The 25,829-nt window shown below is 46.1% G+C and overlaps 1 protein-coding gene across 1 annotated transcript; it reads right to left on the bottom strand.

Moving 5' to 3' along the window:
* Window positions 1–1,831: 1,831 nt before the first annotated feature.
* On the bottom strand, window positions 1,832–25,685 carry LOC143468455 (uncharacterized). Its single transcript, XM_076965677.1, has 52 exons — window positions 25,269–25,685; window positions 24,661–24,751; window positions 17,146–17,378; window positions 16,912–17,078; window positions 15,319–15,505; window positions 15,125–15,247; window positions 14,969–15,052; window positions 14,699–14,848; window positions 14,256–14,417; window positions 13,963–14,148; window positions 13,775–13,888; window positions 13,561–13,674; window positions 13,403–13,490; window positions 13,093–13,245; window positions 12,916–13,019; window positions 12,557–12,661; window positions 12,382–12,469; window positions 11,726–11,871; window positions 11,535–11,648; window positions 11,298–11,417; window positions 11,075–11,227; window positions 10,811–10,986; window positions 10,620–10,746; window positions 10,404–10,531; window positions 10,176–10,329; window positions 9,940–10,111; window positions 9,725–9,870; window positions 9,536–9,656; window positions 9,349–9,451; window positions 9,140–9,262; window positions 8,835–9,042; window positions 8,549–8,604; window positions 8,224–8,417; window positions 8,008–8,143; window positions 7,794–7,937; window positions 7,586–7,726; window positions 7,291–7,486; window positions 7,057–7,205; window positions 6,812–6,967; window positions 6,521–6,734; window positions 6,250–6,426; window positions 5,970–6,159; window positions 5,791–5,900; window positions 5,503–5,704; window positions 5,265–5,437; window positions 4,846–5,191; window positions 4,007–4,181; window positions 3,884–3,937; window positions 3,685–3,806; window positions 3,444–3,609; window positions 3,265–3,369; window positions 1,832–3,119 (listed from the first exon to the last, which is right to left on the bottom strand). Exons 1-52 carry the CDS (start codon window positions 25,333–25,335, stop codon window positions 2,928–2,930), a joined length of 7,605 nt encoding a protein of 2,534 aa, XP_076821792.1. The 5' UTR covers window positions 25,336–25,685; the 3' UTR covers window positions 1,832–2,927.
* Between the last annotated feature and the right edge of the window lie 144 nt (window positions 25,686–25,829).

Below are 25,829 nucleotides of genomic sequence, written 5' to 3'. Positions count from 1 at the left end.
GATTAGGCTTACCATATGTCCCGTTTTAGCCGGGACAGTCCCGCTTTTTAACCCTATTCTAACTAGGCTTGGCTTCTCCCGCACACAGTCATAGCAAAACGTGGCGTACAGTTGCATTGTTTGCTGTAGAAACTTTAAATTTGGTGACTTTTCCTAAAAAATGTTCAGCTATCTGTCCATGTTTGTTTGATAAAGTTGGATTTTGTAATTTTTGAGATATTGCGATATTTTCATAATTTTGGTCTGCTTTGCTCTGCTCTCCGCATTGAAGCGTATTACTCATTTACGCACCAATAACTCGACTAACTATTCTCTTTCGTTCTCTTCTCGCGGTCAGCTGGTTTTCCGCACAGCGGGGGCGCGGCGTAACAAGAAGAATTTCTAGAAATGTGTCACTTTGAGAAATACTTAATTTACACTAAATTCACTTTCTTTAGTTTTACAATTATGATGTATACAGGAAGCCAGATGATTTTTCTACTAACCTGTCAAAATCCGATCAGTTTACGACGTATAGTTTTCTAGTAATTAACGATTGAAAATGTGTTTGCGGGGTCGGCCACACCTAGTTTTTTAGTAAACTCGCGAGCCTGGTTAGGATAGGGTTAAAGCTTTGTCCCGGCGTCCCGGTCAGTCAACCAAAAGTCCCGCTTTAGCATTTAGTCAGCCAGCATTGCCCCACGCTACACGAATATTAGCATGCTGTGATTGGTCTGTTTAGCCAACTTGCTGAAGAGCAATGCTCGATGCGTGTTCTTGTTTCGTTGTGTTAAATGTGAAAGTAATCCTTACGTCATTGTAGCGGGTAATTGGTCCAGTAGTGGGTTGATTGTTAGCACATTCGCTAGTTCAGTAATAGTAGGCTAAAAGGAAGAGGTGATCTTTTTGCAGTTAGGCTATTGAAAGAACTTATTTCGTATCGGTTCCGGTACTTGTTTGCATTTCCTTCTGCAAAAACCATTTGAATGTGAAAGCCCTTATCACCTGCAAAATTAACACTGACTTTTCCTGCTGTGATTTGTATGAGAAAATAAAGTCCAATAAAGACTTCTGGAAGAAAGTATTTTCTACAGAAAAGTATGATTGGACGATTATGTAAATTTACAAATGCTTGAACATTGTTTTGTTTCCTAGTAAAATGAATTATTTTAGTTTTTCTTGGTGTCTTACTACTTTAGTTGTCCCTGACGATAAGAATCCAAAATAGTTACATACTCCTTGTAAAATATGAACCACATTTATCTGATTAGGCTCGTTGTTCTGAAGCGTCCCAGTTTTCAATCACAGAAATATGGTATGCCTGATTATGATACAAGGTCATCCTATCTTAACCCAAACCACGTAATGAAATTCCTAGTCAAAAATTTGTAAAACTTTATCAATAACTATTGCTCCAACTTTCAAAATTGTCTTGAAGCATCGGTATTTTCCACAAATTTAAATTTGTTTTCCCATCTCATGAAAAGTGCGATTACTCAGGTGTAGGGTTGTTTACTCCACCATTTTACTGAACTTATTCCTGCCACCACACTTTATTGCCTCTCGTTGTGAAGATTCTGCCAAAAACACGGATATCTTCGCACTTGGTGACAAGTTTGGAATCTTCTGTAGGATTTTTTGTAAAACACCACATTTCATGGTCAATGTTGGAATGGTAAAATAATACGGATTTGGAACGATTCGAACGTGCAAAAGTTTATTTCCTGCTGCTGTTGAAGTGTATTTCATACCCGGTAGAAGCTCGTTACCTTGAAGTCGAAGGAAGCTTCAGAATTACTTCGCATTTTGCAAATTTAATTGCTCGCGCAAAACACACACACGACTCACAATCTCCGGTTAACCAGCGGTCACTGTATTATATACAGGCATTAAATGACGTTGTTTATTGCGTAACAATATGAGTGTACAACACGGGTCGAAATAGAATAGGTAAGCACGTGGTCTACAAACGGCAAATACCGCGGAAGACAATGACGTCATAATAAAAATTTACAGAAAAAACCTTGATCGCCACCGAAGTCAGCTTCAGGGTCAACTTTCGCTTCATCATGAATTCCAAAAATTAGAAGATGCTTCGGTGTTTAAACATCTTTGCTTTCATGATACAATGATATGCACGAAACAAGCACCTCCTATGACATCATAATAAGAACACGAAAATTGAAGAAAGTAGAAAAATAGCACAAAACGTTTTTATGCAAGAACATAAAAATCTCATGTGGAGATATATCATAGTATCGTGTAATTGCCCAATGCGTTTCTTTCGCTTCTATGATATTCGACTGAGTTTCAAATTTCAGGCGAGCTGCTTCAAGTTGAGAATCGGTTAAAAAGAGAAATACATAAAACAACCTGCGATAAAATTTGCAACAAACGACTTTGTACAAAAACAGAAAAATCTGTTTATAAAAGATACTGGTTGATAAAAATAAGTAAAAAAACACCCACAAACTTTTGGCCGTCTACGTCACAATGTCCTTTGAACGATCACAATTATATCTAAGATGTATAAAACGTAGGTCCTGGATTGGTCGCTTAAACGAGGTGTAAATTAAACCAAAAGTGTGTGAGAAGATGGCGAAAGAAATTGAACAAGGCCAACTTATTCTTCAATGCTTGGTGTAAAATGTTAAACGAATGCTTAGCAAGTGCAAGGCTCATTGGACCTGTGCAGTGTTTTGATCAAAAGGCACACTTGGCAACCCCAAAACCGGCTTGACGAGGCAGAATCGACTGTACAAAAAGGAGCGATTTCCCGCAGAAATACTGACTTTGTTCCGGGCTTCCCAGGAAGCTGCTGCTTCATTCGAGCAGTGATCTGTGGCTGGCAAGAAAGTTTTGACCGTGGCGGCGCCGCCATTTGGAAGGTCGCGCCATATATAAATAAGAGTTTAAGTGGCCGTGCCACATTCACATTGATTCGTGGCTCATGCTACAGTGGGGTAGCCCCTGCGTGGATGATGATGGGGGTTGTGTGCTGCCCCCATGTGGGCGGGTTGCCCTGGAATGGGATCGGTGGGGCTTCGAATTCCCTCCGACCAATCAGAATTGCTTCTCGGAGATGAACTTGACCACGGGTCCGGGGAATCCGGGCTCGGGGTCTCATAGGCGTTCTCAATCTGGAAGATCAACAGAAGTTTTATTTCAAGAATTTTAGAGAAATATTTTGTTCAATCAAAGTGACATTTCATTGAGAAGAGAAACAACTTTCTCACGATCACTCTTCACGTAACAGAGCACGATTGTGACGTCACCGACACCTACCGCAAGATGCTTGTTGGTCGGCAGGAGGTGCATGGGAGGAGAAAGGTTCTCCGACCCGGAAGATGGCGACATCGTGTGGTCAGACGGAGGAGTAGGATAAATCATCTGAAACAGATTGAATCGTTGTGAAATATACCGGCGACGTCGCTTAATAATGACGTCACACTTGCACACGCTACCTGAACGGGTGGGGACTGAGCGGCTGCGTTCGACGGGTGATGTTGATGCTGGGGAAATCCTCCCATATGACTCCCCCCCATGTGGGTGGGCACTTGCTGCGAGTGGGGGTGGGGCAGGTTGCCATGGTGATGCTGATGGTTATATGAAGTAATGACATCGGAAAACCTGTGTGTACAGATCAAAGATATGAAATTTCACCAATTAACTGCATAAATTTATTTATTACGTCATAGAACGAACCTCCTTTGATCATTGTGAATAGCTTCCGGATGTTGATGATGAGTTTCCGGAAGTCCAAGTGCGCGAAGAGCAACCGACTGCGAGGGATGTTGTGTGTGTTGTGGCATGCCGCCGTTGTACATCTGGCGTAATATACTGGTTACTGGCGGCGCCAAGCACAAACTGAAGCCACGAAACTGTTGTTATTATAGCAACTTACCTGATGACCGTGATGAATATTTCCGGTGTTTCTCTGTGCCCATTCAAGTGGAACCTAGACATAAAAATCAAACAAGACGATGAAGAATTGTGCAGAAGAAAGAGCGCACAAGCTACAAGTTACCTTCCCAGGCTGAACATGACCCATCTGGAACCCCATGCCACCCTGGCTTCCTAGCACGTGATCGTTGGAACGTCCCATGAATGCGACACCTGCTGGTTGAGGCTGATGGGAGAGTCTCGGAGGAGTTCCGCCATATGACATCATCATACGCTCATTGGGACCTCGCTGGATGGCGCTGTTGTTCAAGTTGTAAGTGGAGCAAATTAAAACTATTGTTTGGCAAAGTCGGCCTAGACTAGTTCTACCAAAATACTGAACAGTACATCGCATTGACAATGCATCAAACTTCCCGATAAGCGCGGTAAGGCAGGGGTGAGTGTGTTGTGAGGCTGCTCTTATAACTGGTTTAGTTATAAATATTATCTTATAATAAGTTATAAAACTGATTTTGAACAAAAGTTTTTAAATCTAATTAAAATTAAAAGCAAAGTTCTGTGGACACCGTTTGAGTGGCGAATCCCAAGAAAAATCGCATAAACACCAAGAGAAAAACTAAAAGATCAGCGCTTCTGCCTGTGCCACGTCATATCGCGCTGAACGTGAGAAACAAAAGTATAATAAGCAGCTAAATTGTGTTTGGTTGAACAATGAAACCCGAACATAAACGAAGATTTTCAACAAAAATCACCAACTCCAAGAAATTAATGCCATGTGACATAAACACAGAACCTTATTGGTGGAAGGCGGTGTGCAGTGAAGCGAGACAGAATAACAAACGAAGTGTTCGATGAACCGTAACAATCAACTGGGGGGTTGGCCGGTTCATGCCTATGTAGCAAACTAGAACGTGATGTGAGGTGACAATACCAGATTGTGACGTAAACAAACGAGATGCTTACTTGAAACCGGGCACCATCTGGTGGTTGTACTGCTGCATGGGGTGGAAGGGTCGGCTCGAGGGGGGACCCATCGGGGCTGGGGGGGAGAGCGTGGAGTCGGTGCTGTATGCCGTTGCTGGGGACGACAGTGACGTGTTACCCGGAGACAGGCTGTTGTCAACATGATGACCCATGCCAGGGTGCAAGATAACCCCACCCATGTTAGGGGGTGTCCCCACGCTGTTGGGGGAAATGCTGTCGGGGTTTGTTCCAGACGACCCCGACACTTGGGAGGTTGACCCCTTCTTCGATCTTCTCGCCGACTTGCCATCCGGACGACTGCTCTGTCGTCTCGACTTCTTCCCAGCTGCAAGTTGGATCAGTTTAACATTTGAACTTGTTCGTGAAATGAATAACATCACATGATCGTGATCACTCACCTGCATGAGACTTCATTTGTGAGGCGAGGTACGGGTCACGCATCACTGCATGTCCATTCATGTGTGAAGTCAGGTGACCAGGCGGAAGTGGTGGGCTTCGGACGAGGTTGAACTCATCAAGGAGCTGCACGATGTCGGTGTGGAGTCTCTCCTGAGCGATGTCCCTCGGCAGCCTGCGTCACAAGAGGGAGCTCATCCACCAATCACACATCGAAGCGACGTCACACATCGTACTTACCGGTCCATGTGGTCTGTGATGTCCCGGTTGGCAAAGTGCTCCAGGAGCACTCGGATAGATTCACGACTTCCTTCCTTCGCAGCCAAGAAGAGGGGAGTTTCTTCCCGCTCGGTCTGCGCATCCCTGTTGCATCCGGCTCGGAGCAGAGTGGAGACGGCCTCAACGTTGTTGACAGCAGCAGCCCAGTGCAGCGCGGACTTTCCTGTTGACGTCGCATCAGTTACAACTTGCCATTAAACCAACCGACAATATTTTCACAGAGCCTTATTTGAGAGGTTATTAGCTGACCGTGGTCGTCCACTGCGTTAACGTCAGCATGAGCGTTGATGAGCTCCTCCACCATCCCTTCAACGGCCAGCCTCGATGCCAGGATCATCGGAGTCGTCCCATCGTTTGTTCTAAAACCATTTCAACAATGAAGCAAGGAAGAATGCAAGAGGCACGAACTGACATCACAGATAACTTACTTTGCGTCCAGGTCGGTGGCTCTGTTGCGGAGAAGAATCTGAAACACACCCTGGGCGTCAGCCGCCACTGCTGCATGGAGTGGCGTCCTGCCAGTCAAGTCACGGATGTTGGCGTCAGAGCCAGCGTCCAACAAACGTCTGGCGGCGTCTGCGCGTGCAAATCTTGCGGCCAGATGTAAAGCGGTCTCACCTGCAAGTGTGTGACCAGGGCAACTCGTTTATGACAAATATAACGTATAAAGACGTGATAATGACGTCATAAAGTACTGATAAGGCAAACCTGTTCTGTCGGTCTGCGCGCTGAGAGAGGCCCCCTGCAGCAGGAGTCCAGCAATCATGCTGTCACTGCCCTCCACGCCACCTGCCCCGTCTCCACTCTCCGCCGATTCGTCGTCGCTGATCCCAGTTTCCACTCCTCCCCCACGCACGGATGCGACCATGAGGGGAGTCACTCCGTCTAAATGCATTGTTACGTCATTGAGTCTTGCCATTAACTTCACAAAGTCAAAATATATTTCATTATGACGTAACTATTCTCCAATCATGCGCACCTGGACCTCGCGCGTTTACGTCAGCGTTCATGTCAACCTGGGGAGGCGGAGTTAAGTCCGTAACTGCGGATGCGGCTCCGCTCCTAGGAAGATCCGCGGCTTCAAGATGCTGCGGCGTCCACTGCCTCGAGTCCTCCGCCTCCGCCTTCAAATCGTCATCGCGGTTCGAACCACGTGACGACGGACTCAGGTAACCGGACGCATTTCCGTTGCTCTATAATGACGTCATAAATGAAACAATTTGCAGTTGCGGAACAAGTTAGCGGGGATGGCGACAAGAGCGGGACAAACCTGAAGGAATGTTCTGCTTTGTTCCTGTGAATCACCTCCCACTTGATACTGACCCGCTTTCTGGGGCACGTGTCTGTCGCCCCAGCTATTGAGGAACGGGACCCCAGCCCCGGAGTCAGGGTGGCTCAGTTCGGTGCCCGGTGTCCCTGCCATCGGCTGAAAACATTCACAAATAAACAGCTGCCAAGCAAAAGTAAAAAGTTGTGGAATGCTGCCCAAGATTAAATCGTGAGGGGATTTCCCACCTGTAGGTTGAAGTCGTCCTGCCCGATCGGTTCCTTGCGCTGCTTCTTGCTGAGTTGGAATCCCTCAGGAAGCCAGAGCGCCCCTGCCTCCCTCTTTCTCTTCTGGTGAGTGAGCACGACTATTATGCCGACCACTAGGACCACTCCGGCTGCGAAGGACAATCTCAAAGTTCAAACATTCAACGACAAGATTCCCCATTGCGCCCGCTCTGAAGGAGTATGACGTCACAATACCTGCTGCGCCGACGATGTATCCGGTCGAGCTTCCTCCTTCTTGTCCGTCATCGGTGGCTTCCACGCTCCTGAACTCGTATCCGCTGCTCAGAGTCGACGTGGCCGCCCGCGCGCTCATGTACGAGGCGGCAGTCGACGAATCCATGCAACGGCGCCGCAGTTGCTCGCACTTCTGGTTGTTCACGTAAAGGAAAGCCTGCCACCAAGCGGTTTAAGGTTAACCTACTACCTGGCTATGACGTCATGACTCATGAGTAATAACGTCTCTTGGTATAAGTGACACGTCACAACCAACCTTAGATACGGATGATGCCGACGCTCGTTTAAACCGGTGATTTACGCCATGAGTGGCGTTCGATATGGCCATCTGCATGGGGGTTTCCCCTTCTCGCACCCAGCTCCAAACGTGGAGAAGCGATCGACGCCTCCGGGAGATCTGCGCATCAGATGTCAGGTTCACGATCGTAACAACGGTTAAGAGCATTGATGCTGACGTAACAAACCTGGACATCAATCTCCTCTATCTTCGCTTGACCGTAGTCATCGAGCTGGAACTCGACCACTGCGCCCAGGATCTGGCCGACCGTGCGAAGAAAATCCGTCTTCATTTCGCGAAGCCTGTCTGCTGTCATCACCACTTCTATGATCTATCAACGAACACAATTGTTACTTTCCATATAGTCTCACCATGGCAAGGGTGGGATTCGAACCCAGTACCAGTGTGCCTTTCGCTTTCTGTTCCGGGTATTCCCCATCGCAGTCGAGTCCGTCCCACCCGCAGCCCTCAGTGTTGCATCCCTTGTCGCAGTGCCCGTTCGCGTAATTGCCTTTGCAGTAGTCATGGTAACCAGTCCTGTGCAACAAATTAAGCAAGATGTTTAGTGTTCAAAGCGCATCTCGGAACTTGTCGATGTGGCAACACAAGGAACTCACGGGCAGGGTTCGACCGGTTCCTCGCAGTCCCTTCCATCGAACAGGCACTCCTCGCTGTTGCACTGTTCATCGCAACTCCCATCCCGGAACACTTTGTCGCACTGGAGCGCATCGGGGCACTTCGAGAACGGGTCGGTGTTGCCCAATGAGCAATCGCCGCCATCGTACTTGCACAGATAGTTGTTGCACTGCGCCTATTGGACGATATTTCACAATGATAGCTGTTACGTCATATATAATGTTAAAGAACAATGAAATAGGAATTGTTAATGAGCTCATAGAGATGAAAAGAACGTAATAGTTAGAAATCTGTTGTATTTCTTACGTCACACTGGCCGTTTCCTTTCAAACTTTCACACAAAGAATCGCCACAAACTTGTGCTGTTGGAAGAAAAACGTCATAATGTTGATTTACGTCAAAATATTGATATACGTCATAATATTGATATACGTCATAATATTGATATACGTCATAATATTGATGTACGTCACAATATTGATGTACGTCACAATATTGATATACGTCATAATATTGATGTACGGTTGGACACCGCGTTATTCTACCGATGACAAGAAACTGAGCAAAAATCACAGCAGAGCTCGAAACTCACGTATTTCCTCGGGAACGTCTACGTCACTGGTCCCTGACCCGGCAGGTTCCCCGGGGATGTAATATTCGCATAAGTCCCCGTTGTAGTTGGCCGGGCACAAGCACAACTGCGCCCCCTGTGCATCTTGGTCGCAGGTGCCTCCGTTGTAACAAAACTGACCCCCGGCGCACATGGACATCGCCTGCTCGCAAGTAGTACCGCGGAATCCCTGCCGATGAAGCGGTTGTTACAAACGATCGCAACAAACACTTCGAACCCAGCGCACACGAGCAGAGTAACCGAGATGAAGCAGCGTCGATACTCACCGGGGCGCAACTGCATCTGTAGCCGGTCGGTTCAGACGAGTCGTCGGTGCAGGTCGCTCCGTTCAAGCACGGCATCGTGCTGCAGCTGGTCAACTTCTTCTCGCAGTTCACGCCGGTGTAGCCCTGTGTGACGTCACATAAACGAAGGTTGACAAAAAACCGAGCTCATAGGATGATTCTGCGATGATATTTCAAATAAATCTCCCAACCTCATTGCAAATGCACGAGTAAGAATTGACCCCTTGCACGCAATTCAAACTTCCCTCCACCTCACATGGCTGCGATAAACATTCGTTGACGTCACCGCCACATCTATGACGACACAAAGAGTATTATAAGTAAAAGTGTAATTTCCTTCATACTTATTACGTCATCACACCACAGTCGGGAGCTCACCTGGGTCCCACGTATCCAGCGGCGCAATCGCAAGTGAAGGAACCGACCCCGTCCCTGCACAGGCCCCCGTTTAAGCAGGGGGAACTCCGGCATTCGTCCTCGTTCGTCTGGCACATGGTACCTGGGCGCAGATCACATTGTTACGTCATATAGAGTTAGAGGGAGAAAGACAACCGGGGAGGTGCTCACCGCTGGTTCCGACCGGGCACGAACAACTGAATGAGTTGACCAGGTCGATGCAGGAGCCGCCATGTTGGCAGGGACCGGACAAACACTCGTCCGTCTCCGTCTCACAATTGCTTCCCTCGTAGCCCGCCACACACGTACACGAATAACTGCGGACATCAACAAACTTAAAGCATGACGTCAAAAGAACGATGACAACTACTCATGACGTCACCCACCTTCCCACGTGGTCATTGCAGGAGCCACCATTCTGGCACGGCTGGGACTGGCACTCGTCGATGTTGGTTTCGCAGTAGCTGCCTGTGTAAGCGGCCTGGCATGTGCACGAGTGCGTGTTGCCAGTGTTGTGGCACTGGCCGCTGTGTTGGCATAATTCTGCAATGGCGACGCCTAGGCACAAAATAGAGGTTAGCAGACGCCAGACGAGCACTGTAGCAGAAGCACCATGCGGTACCTTTCAACGAGGCCGCGGCCGAGCAGGACATGTCAGGGACGTCACATACAGTCCCGGTGTACCCAGTGGGACAAATGCAGTTGAAGTCGGTGCCAGACTGTGTGCAGGTGCCGCCATTTACACAGGGGCTCGGTGAGCAACGATTTATAAGTTCCTGCACACGACATAATACGTCATAATTTGATACCTGCTGACAAACGATGTCGCTTGTGACATCACCATACTTACAGAGCACGTGGTCCCGGTAAAGCCATAAGGGCACAAACAAGTAAAAGAATCGATTCCGTGGTTGCAAGTGGCGCCATTATGACATGGTGATGACGCACATTCGTCGATATCTTGCTCACAATGGTCCCCTGTATGATGTAATAAATAACAACATTTCAGGAGGTGAATAATGACATTTTTACTCTGTAGTGTGCAAGGTAACCGCTTAAAGCTGACCAATGAATCCAGACAAGCAATTGCAGGAATACTGATTGACGTCATCAACACACTGGCCCCCGTTCACGCAAGCCCCCTCCGTACATTCGTCGATGTTCTCCCCGCAGTTGGTCCCTTTGAATCCGGCCTGAAAATTTTTGCCAGCTTAGAATCGATTCATTCAGCTATGTCACTGTGACGTTATCACTTACCGCGCAGTTGCAGACGTAGCTGTCTACGTAATCCTGACAGGTGGCTCCGTTCAAGCAGGGTCCGCTGTCGCATTCGTTGACCTCGTTCTGGCATCTCTCTCCGTCGAATCCTTTCACGCAGAGACACTTGTACGAGTTGACCTCGTCGATGCAGCTGCCGCCGTTCATGCACGGGTCTGTGTGAACATAAGCCAGCTTAATCCACTATTGAGGGGCTTATAGGACCATGACGGGGTCAAATATGAGGAATTCGCAGCCACTTACCTGGCAAGCAATCGTCGATGTCGGACTGGCAATTAACCCCAGAGTAGCCGGCCAGGCACTCGCACACGTACCCCGGTACCTGGTTCCTGCACCGCCCCCCGTTCAAGCACGGAGACTCCACGCACTCGTTGATATCGTTCGCGCACGTGGGACCTGAGAAACATCGATACTAAGCGATGGTGACGTGATAACAACGTCGACCAATAACAATAGAAGACGTTACCTTGGAAACCAGACGCGCACGTGCAGGTGTAGCCGAGGTAGTCAGCATTGGGGGTGCAAAGACCGCTATTCTGGCAAGGAGAGGGGTCACACGGGGTCAAGGCAGTTTGACAATTTTCTCCTGAAACATTCAAAGTTGTGAGTCGGTAACAAGCGATCATTGAAGGAGTCATCGACGACTATTGTCAATAAACAATGCAATCGAAGGGAAGATGGCGACCTCGTGTGGTAGGCTCACCTGTGTACTTGGGCGGGCAAGCGCACTGGTAACGACCAATCAGGTTCGAACACGTACCCCCATTCAAGCAAGGACCAGGCGCGCATTCGTTGATGTCACTCTCACAATTGACCCCTTTTATGACGTATAATAAACATTACGACGTCATAAGCACATGTGGTACCTAAACCAACGACGATTGATGCGCTTACCCTCGTATCCTGGCCTGCAGTTGCACGAATACGAGTCAACTGCATCCACACAGACGGCGCCATTATGACATGGTGATGACGAACAATCGTTGATGTTGTGCTCACAATTGTCGCCTTCATATCCAGCATAGCAGGCGCATGAGTACCTGGAAGACAGTTAAGCCGAAGTTATATTGACAGGCTCTAAGTATTTGTTTAACCTTGTAGTGAAATCCAGTCATAATGCTCGAACGATTACGACGAAATAATCCCGATTTGCACGTCATAAACGATGATCGACGTAAAAAGATTATTTTTCATAACAAGATCAACTGCTTACAATGAATTTTGGCAACTGATGAAAAACAAAGAAATGAGCACGACCACTAGTCGGACGTGTTATCACGTCATAATCCCGATCACGCTATTTAGCGCTCAGTATGCAAACGTTCGTTTATGTGAGGTCAGTCAATAAAAATTTATCAAACGACTCATTATCGACAATATTTGAAGCAGGAAGCGATATCTATACACGGCATTATGGGGGGGCGAACCGGAATCGCGTGGCGTGGGAAAACGAGCTCGGTTTGATTCACGGCCATTTACGAGCAGATAAAATTCCTTTTTTATCGAAAAATATCACATCTCATATTTTCACACCGGTCCACGCAGCTTACCTGTTGACGTCATCAACGCAATCACCATGGATACAAGGGCTGCTTTCACATTCGTCGATGTTGGTGTAGCACTGGTGGTCGCTGTAACCTGCGCGATTGGCGAGTGTGAAGAAAAATATTTCTAATGAACAACATGATCCTACAGGTGCATTGGAGCATGCTAGGTGCTAGGTACCTGCTAGGCAATGGCACTTGTAGGCGTTCTCCAGGTCTTCACAGGTGCCCCCGTTGGTGCACGGGTTCGAGTTGCACTCGTTGATATCCGCCTCACAATGAAGTCCTGGAGAGAGAGTTAATTTCAGAAATAATTCGGACCGAGCAGCAACAATTCTAACCAAGAATTCTTTTAATTTTTTTCAACAAAATCGCCCAAACTTATTTGAAAATGGCGGAGTTATTGATAAAACTAATCTTCATGTGAAGCGCGATTCCCCCGGTGAAGGTATATTTGCGAAATCTCCTTCGAGAATTATCAAAGCGAAACTTCAATAAGCGCAAAAGCCTCACTCCATAGTGACGTCATAATCTATTTACCGGTATATCCCGGGTTGCAGTCGCAGGTGTAGTAGTTGACGCCGTCCAGGCATGCGCCGTTCACGCAGGGATTCGAAGCGCATTCATTGACGTTGATCTCACAACTGGAAATTAAACATTGTCAGTGCTGGCGTCTTGAGCCGCGATGAGTGGCGTAATAATCGTGGCGTCACTTACTTGGTGCCAGAGGTACCGGTCGGGCAATCACATTCATATGTGGCGACCAAATCCATGCAGGTGCCACCATTCTGGCATGGATTGTGTTCACACTCGTTGACCTGGCCCTGACAGAGGTCACCACCGTAACCGGCTTGGCAGTCGCAGGTGAACCTAAGAACAAGGTGATAAGTCTGCGGCGTCTAACCGGTCGTGCTTTGTTCTATGAAGTCGTCGCTCCGGGAATCGATATTTTATCATAGCACATATAACGTTGTAAAATGATAAGAACTTTGCGCTAAAATCATTTTTATCAAAGCAATGCAGGTACCTGTTGATTCCATCGACGCAAGTTCCGTAATGACACGGCGATGACTCGCATTCGTCTATGTTCGTCTCACAGTTTCTTCCATCGAAACCTACGTCACAGCACAATCAGTCAAAGGATCAATGCGATATGGTGACGTGATAATAGAATCGCGTCGTTACCTAGCTGGCACTCGCAAGTGTAGTCGTTGATTCCATCGATGCACTGGAGGTGGTTTTGGCACGGAGTGGACGCGCAATCGTCTATGTTAGTCTCACAGTTGTCGCCGGTGAACCCTGGTTGGGAACACGGGCAGGTTAAAATAACAGCCGCCAGCAAGCTCATAACCTTATTGCATCCGGGCTTGTAAGAGACAGACAAGAGGCGGCAACTCACCGACAGTGCAAGCGCATTCGTATCTGTTCACGTAATCGATGCATTCAGCGCCGTTCTGACAAGGGTCGCTGTCGCATTCGTCGACCTCGCGGTCGCATTCATCGCCGGTATAACCTGCAAGTTCAAGTTCAAAGATCAAAATGACGAAGCGACCCGGCTCAAATGTCAAGTCCACGAACAACACTGACCTGGACCACAGACGCAGAGGTAGCTTCCTATCTGGTCCAGGCACGTCGCTTCATTCCGGCACGGCGATGAATCGCACTCGTTAATGTTGCTCTCACACCTCGGTCCCGTGTAACCCTCCACGCACTGACAAGTAAAACTTCCGGGCTCGTTCACGCATGAGCCGGCATGCTCACACGGGTTGTCGCCTGCGTCACATAGAAATCTTAAGCGCGGCGAACTAAATATTTTGAACTCACTGTTCCGTCGTCCAAATCATAGAACTGCACCAAGAACACCGCCATTTACGACTCACCGAGGGCGCATTCGTCGATGTCCGTCGAACAGTTGACTCCCGTGTATCCCTCCGGGCAGGTACAGATCGCGTTCCCGTTTAGGGGGTTCGTGTCGCAGGTGGCCCCCGCCGCGCAGGGAGAGGGGTCAGTGACACACGCATCATCAAGATGGCAAAGCATACCTTCGTTTAAAAGGAAATTATGAGAATATTTTACGTCATAAAGACCACGTCACGCTTGAATGCGCACGACGGCGACGTTCTAGAACTATCGAGGAAACGTTTCTCCTGAATTGACCAATGAAGGAAACGACGCAGCGTTTATTGGAGACAGAGGTAATGGAATTTTTTCTTCAATGATTCCATTTGACTTTCCGTGGAAGCAAAAATAGCATCACAAAATATAGCCCGGTATAAAAGGCTGGCGCTAGAGCGAGCACACCATAAGGTGGAAGGCTACTAACCTGCTTTGCCGTACGGGCACTCGCACCGAAAGCTGACGACGAGGTCGTGGCAGGTGGCGCCAAGGAAGCAAGCGTTGGTGGCGCAATCGTCGATGTTGACGCTACAATCATCCCCAGTCCATCCGTTGACACAAATGCACCTGTACGACCCTGGAAAGAGATTTTGGGGTAAATTACACCCATTTTTGCCAAGAATATCACAAATCACTGGAAGGTTGTTGGGCAGAAATATTTCCCTCAACAGAGTGAACAAACAAGAAAATGAGCTACCGTCAGTGTTGATGCAAGTGCCGCCATTGACGCAAGCGTTGGATGTGACTGAACATTCGTCCATATCGTCCTCGCACGTCGCACCTGGGTTGAAACAGAGTGAAGATGAGGATAAATTTCACCAGGTGCAGGAAGCAGGCGACTTAGGCGACTTACCCATCCACCCATCCGCACACTGGCACACGACCGAGTTTATGGCGTCAGTGCAGGTGGCGCCATTCTTGCACGGGCCGCTCAAGCATTCATCGACGTTCATTTCACAATTGGTTCCCTCGTAGCCTGCATCGAAGGAAAAATAATTTCCAACGTTGGTTGCCAAGATTTTCCACAAAAACCAAATTCACTCGTACCTGCGTGGCATGAGCATACGTATGAGCTTGAATCGATGTCAGTGCACACTCCGCCCGATCCGCATGGGTTGGAGCCGCAAGGAGTCGAAGTCCTGCCCCTGATCTGCTCCTCGCATCTCTCCCCTCCGTGTCCTCCGGGGCAGATGCAGCTGAATGAACCCACCGTGTTCTCGCAGGTGCCGCCATTCTAGAATTGATATTGAGCCAATTAACAGCACATCGCCAACGGAATATGACGAAGTTAGAACCAATCACATCTCAAGCCATCAAATACGTCATTCGAGGGATAATTGAAGCGCGTCAGGATTTGATTGGCTGCCAACCGCACCAATACTATGAAGTGCTTCTTGACTTGAGCAAATATTGGCAGAGAAAGACAATTTGACTTCTGTTGCGAGCTCCTGGCAGACTAAGGCGAGGGGCATGTCGGGTTTGTTTAATGAAGGGCGAGTGTGTCAGGTTGACCGCAGATAAACATCGAGCTTTTTCAAACAAGGAAAGGAATTAACCACGCTAATATCCTCCATTTGTTCAACTTTTTCGTAGTAAGTCGTCTGTAACCGGGCAACCTGGTCAAATCTATGAAAATCGATTTGGAATATCGAAAAGTGAAAAGTTTTATTCCAACATTTCCAGACATAAAAGACAAGCGCGTGCAGTGAAGCGTGACATAAGAGCTTGGTCGGGAGCAAACAACCCGATACATTCGTTTAAGTTATGACAACACAATAGGAGCGGCGCGTAATTAGCACTGGTGTTGGTTTTCTCCGCTTCGACCGCGAAAGAGCACAAGACGCGATCGCTTTGTTTAATCTCGCTCGAACCTCTCAGAGCGCTTTAAAACTCAACTTTCCCACGACCAGCGTTTGCGGTGCGTGCGTTGGAAATTAACGGCACGTGTGTGCGTGCTGGGTCGCGCGCGGAACTGAAGCGAATCTCGACAAGAGCCAGCTACCAAGTATTGTGACTTCATAAATACGTAATAATCCAGTGCGGCTGGAACATGTGGAGAGCGAGCGGCGTCTGTGAGGGCACTCGGCGATTCGTGATGCGAGTGTTCAAAAATAATTTGAAGTGAAATTTTAAACCGAATTTCAATTGGACACCGCGCGAGCATTATGACGCCACAGACAACAAATCACACAGCGAGTATGAAGAAAATATCCCAGGAACTTGCTTAAGAGTCGCATCGCTGCTGAATCCTTGACAATTTCTTGAAAAAGATCTGCGCGACAGGTATTATTGCGTTTTGCTACGTCATAAATTTACAACTATATGCGTGTTGACGTTGTAACAACGACATCAAAGTATCGGACAATCCAATTTCTGCGAAAATATGGACCAACGCACGTGACTGTCCGCTATGAATTGTTTACTTTGACACGTCACACTCGAGAATGTTGACGTTCTAATAACAAACAGTCCAAAACATAGACAAGAACAACAAATCCTCAAAGGAATTTCAGCGAAGTTCGACTGAGAGAGGAGAATTGAAGCATAAGAGTGACCGTGGATACAAACCAGTTACGTCACATCTATGGAAGAACTTGAGTCCCGAGCTCATTAAAAGTTTAACCAACGCCCCGCACTCACCCGACATAACCCAGAGATCTCAGTGCATTCATCGACATCTGTTTCGCAAGTGTCACCTCGCCACTGGGCGGCGCACTCGCATGAAAAGGCGTTGTCCAGGGAGGTGCAGCGCCCCCCGTTTCGGCACGGGCTCGGGACACAGTAGTCAACCTGCGTGCACTTTGGTCCTGCAGGGAAAACAAAAATCAGCACCATGCGTGACCCACGCACATAGCAGTACCCAGTGTATATTACCGGTGTATCCCTCGCGGCACAAGCAGGTCATGCCGTCATCAGCGCACTTCGCTCCGTTCCTGCACTCGCAAATATGTTCGCACGAGCGGCCGCCGAATCCGGGGCAGTAGCAATGCCACTGGACATCGTTGCTGGCGCCCTCCGACCAACAAATACCCTTGTTCTGGCACGGGGTGGGATGACATGAATTGTCCCTGACTCCGCATGACCTTCCGCCCCACCCGGGTCGACAGCTGAAAGGAAACAAGAAAAATTAGAACTAAAATTGTTAACACATGAACAACGCATGATTATGGTGTAATACATGAAAACACTTGGACAAAATCGGATTCATCCAATCACCTGATGTGAACAGGAACACGTCAACTACATATGACGTAATATCCGTTTCATAAATTTTACAAAACTCGACACACACCCAGCGGCTTTAATCGTTGAAATCACACAGGAAAACTTATTGTGACATCACAATAAAAAGCGAGTGATTCCTAACTGATACGAGGGGACAACTTCCGCGTCGCGTTGGAGTGGATGAGCGGAGAGAGAAAGCGACGAAGTGAATGAGAGTAATTGGACCCTTTTTGTCTCTGTCAACTATTAGCAACTAACCGGTAACTAATTGGTCGGGTATTTTAAGAGCAATTGTGTTCAAGAATTCTGAACGCGACTTCGCTTTAATCATTGTTGGGTTTCCACGTGACGCGCGTCCAGGATAAACAGCGATTTACCTTTTCATCGCGTTGCTATGATTGGTCTATTATATCGTGCTAGCACAACCTTTGCCTAATCCTGGTAACACCCGCATGTTAAATACGAACCCACAGTATGCTTAAAGCACAGATATAGGAAGAAAATGGCCAGAAAGTGAACGCGGTGGGGATGGATCATCATTCTCTCATGTCCCCACCGCAAATCACCATCAAGCAATCGACCACTGTAACAGATCGCCCACTTGGGACGACCATAACCGATTGATTCAAGAATTCCCAGCAAATAGCGAAGATCCCGAAATTAACGAATTTACGATCCGTGGATAATGTGACGTCACCACAGAAAGGGTAAAGCTGTCCAGATCTAGGAGAGAATCAGCCAAGCGTAAAGGACGCGGTTAATTTAAGCTTAATTCCTTGCACACGCAATCAACGAATTCTCAAACCTTGCAATTTAACAAAATTTAGTTCATCGAAGTTCGCAGTGGGTCTGTACAGCACCGCATTGCCGGTTCAACTCGGTTTCAAAAACTGCGAATTACCGCTTGAAAAAATAAACCAACCCCGGTTCAAGGTCATTATCGCGGCTAAGCCGTTCCAATGCTCGGTTCGCACAAGTTGTGACACAACAAATTATTGTAATCGTCACAATGGGTCATCTATTACGTGTAAGAACGTGGTGCAATTATGCGGATGAACATGTTAACACTTGCGGCTCACAGCGGCATCAAGTATTCATGAGCGGGGTTTCGCATTCCCTTCACACCGACCAGGGCCAGATGTGACCAACGGCAATTGTTTTTCAATTATTCATCTTGAACTGTTGTTCAAATTTGCAGCTCGCTTGTCAAGTCATTTGAACGGGATCCGGCACAGAAATGACGTCATTATACGATCATTAAAAGTGAAGAAGTTGCCAAAAATTTTTATGCAGAATTCTTAAACAGGGTTTAAATTATTCCGGGGTCTGTATTAAGGTAAGAAACTCTTTAAACGATTTTTGCTCGTGACGCAACAAACATAACTTCCGGTTTAAGCTTAGTTGTTGGCAAGCACTGGGGAATAAAATTACCGCTTTACACCATCCCCGAAGTAGAACCAGCTCAATGCTGGGTCAAACGTCAAATTAACGTCACAAAGAGATGTTAAAATGAGGCAGAAATCTTTGGAATCAGAGCAACACTTCATGATCGCAAAAACGCGTCTGAGGGGAAGGTAAAGGTCACGACATAGACATCACATATCTAAGATAAACACCATAAAAGATAACAATCAACTCATACTTGGTTGAAAGTACCCAAGTCTGGTCGTGATCGGGCCTTCACTGTGGGTTTACAGCTTTTAAAAGAATAAAACTGATCCGCACAAACGCAGCTTTCTAGAATGGGATTATGACGCAAGACGCACGAGCGTGGGAAAACGATCACGTGATCTGTACCGCAAGTAGCTGACCAATCAGGTTAAGTTGATCTATAATCTGTCCACAACACAACGACGATGCAGCAGCATGCAACATATACCAGACCTCGGGCGGTGGAGTGGAAACATCTCAACACTTACAACTTGTACCTCGCAGTCCATCGACACTAACGATGACGTATTTGCAACCGATAGAGGCAACAGAGAGTCAAACTTGATATCGGTGACGTCACGATCAACTGCCACTGACAGAGCAACACTTCCGCCTGTAAGTGTTTGTTCTCTGACCGACGGTTCGACTGCAAGTTGGCCAGAAAAGATGAAGCGTCGTTGGGAAGATTGAATGTTTCTGAAGGAGCTCGTACGAGTCAAGCAGAGTCAATTTTGTTGAGACTCCTCTGCCTCACACACGAGTCATATTGCAGGGCTGTGACGTAACAATCCCGACAAATCCCACTCGAAATAGCAAGTAGGACAAAGAACCCACGGCAGTGATATTAAAATTCCTGAATACGCTTAACGCCCGACTGCATTCGAAGCTACCTCCTTTAAAGATAAGCCCAAGGTTTTCTCACGCTTACGACAGTCCGAGGTGATGTTTCATCGCGACAAATGTTCGAAATAACAACCAACGTTGTGAAGTGATCGCCAAAGCTTTGAGAGTTGAAGATTTAAGATAATTCTGTGCGATGTGTTGTGATAGACCATGTGTGTGTGTGTGTGTGTGTGTGTACCCTTGTATGACAGCAGCGTTCGTTGAAACCGACTCAACACACGCAGCGGGTGAGGGCGACCCAGGACGTGTCATTCATGCAAGACAGAAACGCGGCGATATGGTGACATCTGGCACAAGGCGAAAATCGCTGTTATACGTCATAGACGAGGTCCTGACACACCATGGGGCATGGGAGACATGGAATGATAAAAATTTTGAAAATTATCAGTTGACGCAGAATATTCGCAAGTAGCTGCGTTGAATTTGATAAATCATCACAACGACCATCATCAAATGTGACGGCACTTGCAACCTGTTGTTGCCGTAAAACCAACACAGCAGACGCCGCAAGAACCAGCAAGCTTGTCCGTGTTTCAGAGATTGATATCAAGCAATTTAGCATATTAATCAAGTAATTAAACTTAATACGTGTCCAGCCCACGCTGTGTGTAACTAGTCCCGGCCTCACAGGACGTTGTGGGCGCGAGTTTCCAAGGAAATTTTCGTGGTGAAGTTGCGCAGGTCAATGCCGCACCTTGCCGCTGAAGCCTGTGATTAAACGAAATTATTTCCCAAACACAAACGCGCAGTTGACTGAAGAAAATTGGCCGCCCCAGGCATCGATCTATCCACGCACCACTCCTTTCAAGTTTTCAACCCCCTTAGACGAAAACATTTATTGATACATTCGGTTTATAGATATATTTGCAAATTATTCTTCTAATCGCTGATAAATTTCCACCGATACGACTTGGTTAGTCGGCGATAATTTCGTAAAACATCTGTTTCCGATCCCTTATTGTTTATGACGTCGGCATTTTACCAAAACCGCGATTAGTCGAAAGCGAGAAGTGGGCAGTGGGGTTACGTTAGATGGCACTTGTGTGTGAATCGAAGCATTACGTCGCAACTGCAGCCCCAACAAACGCCACGATCTGCTTGAAGAAGAGCAAGCGCTTCGTGGCGTCGATTTCCGCTTAAAAGCTCACGGCATGGTTGAAGCTGAGAAGAACTTGGCGTTGTAGAAGCTGGTCCGAGCCAAAGCTGAGAGGAAGGACTTCGTGTTGGTTCCCACGATATAGCGGAAGACGAGGAAATGGTCGAACACGTTCGAAGCTCCTGTTAGTTCACAACTGCGCGTGCGCCAATATCACGAGGATGTGTAACCAGGTCACGCTCTGTTGCGGTACAACGTCACAATACAGTATTATTCGATCATTACATATCCAGCAGAGAAATTGATGACAGCGGTGAGTCTTCGAGAAAACTTCATTTGATTTTCTAGCTCTGACGCAGTTGGAGAGCGAACACAGCAGACGGTAGCGCGAAATATCAAGCGCGCAAACAAGAGCGAAAGTAACCTCCCCGTAAAAATATTTAAACGAAGCCGACATGAAGAAGTGGTGAAATAAGCGGAGGCCTCGTAGCGATAGAAGACGCCGAGACACGAACAACACCAGAGCGTATAAAAATAACTCGGCTGGTAGGCGGCTTGATATGATGCTTAGAACCTTTTCCAAGCGCAAGTCCATGTCATAACGAAACGACGGCGACGTCCACATGTAGCCACAGGCTTCTACCGGCTTCATAACAACCCCCGCATAACACCTGCCCGTGGATTCACTCGCCGCTGTTCAATTTTGACGTCGACAGCTTTCAACCCGCACTTTCAGATAAAAGACGAAATATTTTCTCGAACCCGCCAATTTTTATCAACCATTTAATTTTTGACGACACCAGCCACACAATGACAAGGAACGTCAGTGATAATGACATCATTAAGAAATTTCAACGTCAAGGGCCACCGTTCCTAGCAGGTATTCACATAAATACAAAATATAGCTTCGTGCTGCTCCACCTACATAATTCGCCCACATGCCACAACTTAAGCTCAAAATAAAGGATCTGTCAAAAATCAATCAACCGTGTCTCCTGGTTCTATGACGTCATAGGCAGGCAAGGTGAAATGGAAAGTTGTGGGTATGGCGTTTGTTGTGAAGCGGGAAAGAGATTTGACAGTGATGTGAAAGCAGGGAACATTATTTTTTACTTTCAAATAAATATTACGTAATTGAAAACTTTATCCAACTGCACAATCCGACAAAATGAAATTTGGACGCGAACGAAATTTGAAATTTGGACCAAGCTGCGTAAAAGCGCAGTACAACACATAAGCGCAAGATACAGAGGATTATGCACAAGTTATAAGGAATCACCACTACAAGGCTGGAACACAATCACAACATTCTCCTTCCAACGAGCTCTGCGTAGGACAGGAAACCATTAATAGAATACGAGCCAGTTTCGTGGCAGAGCTCTTATTATGAGATCATTGTGACGTAGAAAACAGGCAATCAACCTGCGCGGCCACGTCCATACCGAGTCAATTTATCGCTGAAATCAGTCCCAGTTACATATTGGTGAATATTTAAGCGGCGGCCGCAATATGTACGATATATTACAAGGAGCGCGCGGCTGTCAACAAAGTTAGGCAAACAAAAATGTTATCAAAAAAATTTCATCAAATCTATCAGGAAAACTTAAGTCGCTGCGATATTACTTGCACTACGTCACCATCAATTTCATTACAAAAGAAAGCTGGCAATTACGACAGTTAATTCCATTGCGACGTCATAAACGATAAATACAGACGTAAAAATGTCAGAAGATCGATGTTTGGATGTGCATCACAGCATGGTGTTGCGGATATAGCAGCGAGTATATTAAGTGAACCCGTCATTGGAATTGGGCAAGCGGCCGCTTATGGTGGTAACAAAACCCGGGCTGACTCACAAACCGACGAGAGGTAATTCCTTTAAAAGCGCACAAGCGTTAACAGAAGAGCGCAATGAGAGAGTCAGGAATGCGCTGGCTGGTAACTTGAGATATTACAAAAGTAATTGCGCAACCACTCGAATACAATGAAAATACAACAAGTGCTTATTCGAAAACCTGACCCAGGCACAGCAGCGCTAAACACTTTTTCCCATTAGGGAAGTTGTATAAATGGCACGACAAGTGAATTGTAACCTTTATAAAAATCAAAAAATGCCGACCACCACTAGGACGTAAATTTATTAAAAACGTGATCAGATTGAGCCGAAGGTAATTCCTTCCTATGGTTCAAACTTATGAGTTTTGTTCGGCAGAATAATCCAAACAACACACTAATGTCGCCCCTTTCCTCCAGCATTGAAACAATGGAATGAAAGGCAAACATTACAAGCGCTTTATGAAACCTAACACCGACATCGGAACAAAAACTTCGAGGTAAAATGACTTCCACAATTCAACGGAGCGATTCATCTCGATGAGAACACTTCATGTTGTTGCCTTCTCATGACATTTCATTGTGACCTCACAATATAATTTGGAACGTCACAATAGAAATCGTTTACTGTTTGATGAGAATAGCAGCGAGCTTGTAGTTCGGTTTATAGTTTAATGTCCGACAATAGGATGGAAAGAGGAGACGTACCCACACATATATGAGTTGTAATACGCCAGCCCTCAATTAGAGCAGCCTTGTCACAAATTGATCGAACTCGCAACAAATCAAATTACAAAAAAAGAAAACCTTGGTGCCCAGACAAGTTTCCAGGCGACGAAAGCAAAACTGAAGAAAATATTATTTTCGAATTAAACACCATCTGGGAGATACTGCGCCGTTCATCTATGTTTAAATCTACCAATGCCCCACTTCTCATGGAGCCGTGAAAAGGAGCAGTTGAAGCAATATGGATGACGATTTAATAAGAGCGCCTGCGTGAAAACAATAACGCACATCTAATCGAGCGTTCGTTGTTGTGTTTATGGCTTCACAATTGAAAGCAAATCCGAAATCGTTTTTCCCTCAATATCGAAAACAATGGTGCGCGCGAAATAATGGCCGACAACCACATCGAAAAAACAGGTCAAAGGCTTAAAATTTAAAAGAAAATTAGCAACCTCACGCCCCAGCGGGTAGATTATGACGAAACAATTAAATTCAAAAAGGCGCGCGCTTTTATTGGCAACATTGCAAATTCTTTGTGGAAATCCGAACGCTATAATCGAGCCTATGCTGCACCTGCAGCCGGGATGACTAATATAATCGCAGTTCCCTGTTGGATAAGTGACGTCAATACGTTAAAGCGGACATCGAGCATGTTTATATGAAAACAAGCGGCAAGCGGCAATAAGTTAAATATGTTAACAGTGATTGGGGATGTAACATTACCACAGAGCAAAATGTATGGACAACTGGTAAGTTAAACTGCTGGAAGCCACTTCATTGATTTAAGGGCACTATGTTTGCCAAGCGGTGTGAGATTACCACAGACGAGGCGACTTTGGAGAGCTTTCTCAGTGATATCAGCTAACAAAGGCAGAGTGGTCCACTCCAGCACTGCTATCCAAGCGAAACGAGCAGCGCGGCCTTATCTTGCAAATCCAAGAAACTATGACCAAGATAAGCTAGGGGGGGGCTACATACTTGCAAGTCACACAAAGACCCACATGATTTTAGAACAATTATATCATGAAAGGTGTTGTTGGAATCACAGAAATTGTCCAAATTACAACAAAAACATAAATTGTAGAGATACTTTGCTAGTTTGCTATGATAATAATGTACTGCGTTCAGCTGCTCTGGAAAACAATGTGCGAGTAGAAAGAAGAAGGCTTTGTCACCTGCAAAAGTCTTCTCCATCCGGAACCGAAACACAAGTTCCATGATTTTGACAAGGGTTCGCTGCATTACTTTTTGATGGACAGGAAACTTCTGGATATATTGAAATAAAATAAGTCAAACAAGGTATCGCTTGTGTTGTAGTAAATTCTTAACATAATTACTAGCAGTCTTCAATCAGCATATAAATGATAATTAACCAAGAGACAGATAAAATTGCATAAACCAGAAGTTCTTTTTTTATCCTGAAAAATGTTTCTGTAGCAGCACCAAATACACAGACATTCAGTTTTCGTTATGTTAGCAAAAGATCGAACTAAGGTATTAGATCACATTTTAGCAGTTTTTCCACCAAATTTAGTCAATGTGCCATTGATTGCTCTCCAAATACTTAACCATGCTATTGACAAACTGCTAAGTACATGGTTTAATCGTGGGAATCATCCAACAAGCTCGTACAAACACGAACAAAAAGCCACTCTGTACAATGTACTGTCGTCAAACATGACATTTAGTTATAAACAAGAAGCTGGCACAAAAAACAAAATGATTGAGTAATATACAGTTTAACCAGTGAGATTGATACCTAAATACCAGCACATATTTTCACCTGATTTTGCAGAACTTGTAAAAACAAAGAAAATGACAAGTAGAAATAATTTCACTGTGAGAGCCATGATCAATGAGAAGTGCCACTGGCAGGTCCTCTATAATCCTTCACAAATTCTTTTATCAATTTAAAATGCCACAATTTCAATCGAATATGATCATCAACACAGCATCGGGGACTGTACGGAATACTTTTAAGATGTCAAATTTTGCTTCCTTTTTCAGAAATGCACAGGAAATAATCCAAATGTAACACAACTTTCGTTCGTGTCAGCTATTCTACTCCATTTTCTCCTAAACACTCTCATAAAACTCCATCAGTTGTGTCAGAGAAACAAATAATTTGAAGTATTAGGCCTAGTATGCAGAATATGTCAACTCTTCTGATAGCTTCTGCTAAACCACAACATATTAGCATTAGATTTTCATCAGAAATCAACCATAACACTACTTTTTGTCGAAAAACAGTAAAATAATCCCAAAACACATGAATAAAGCAGCACTCAAGAAATTTATATAATCTAATAAGCCCTTAAAATAATATGTTAACCACAGGTTGAGG

The sequence above is a fragment of the Clavelina lepadiformis genome, chromosome 8 (genome assembly GCF_947623445.1).
Source record: "Clavelina lepadiformis chromosome 8, kaClaLepa1.1, whole genome shotgun sequence".
Lineage (NCBI taxonomy): Eukaryota > Metazoa > Chordata > Ascidiacea > Aplousobranchia > Clavelinidae > Clavelina > Clavelina lepadiformis.
The sequence above is the reverse complement of the archived record's forward strand: the minus strand, read 5'-3'. Positions and strand labels throughout refer to the sequence as shown.

Bases quoted from the DNA above. Each gene is read 5' to 3' on its own strand.
- LOC143468455 (XM_076965677.1), bottom strand. From the start codon at position 25,335: ATGGCTCTCACAGTGAAATTATTTCTACTTGTCATTTTCTTTGTTTTT. The intron at 11,649-11,725 runs GTAAGCGCATCA...ACGTCATAAAAG, and splicing joins CTGCAGGCCAGGATACGAGG to GGGTCAATTGTGAGAGTGAC. The intron at 10,987-11,074 runs GTAAGTGGCTGC...ATGTTCACACAG, and splicing joins CATCGACGATTGCTTGCCAG to ACCCGTGCATGAACGGCGGC.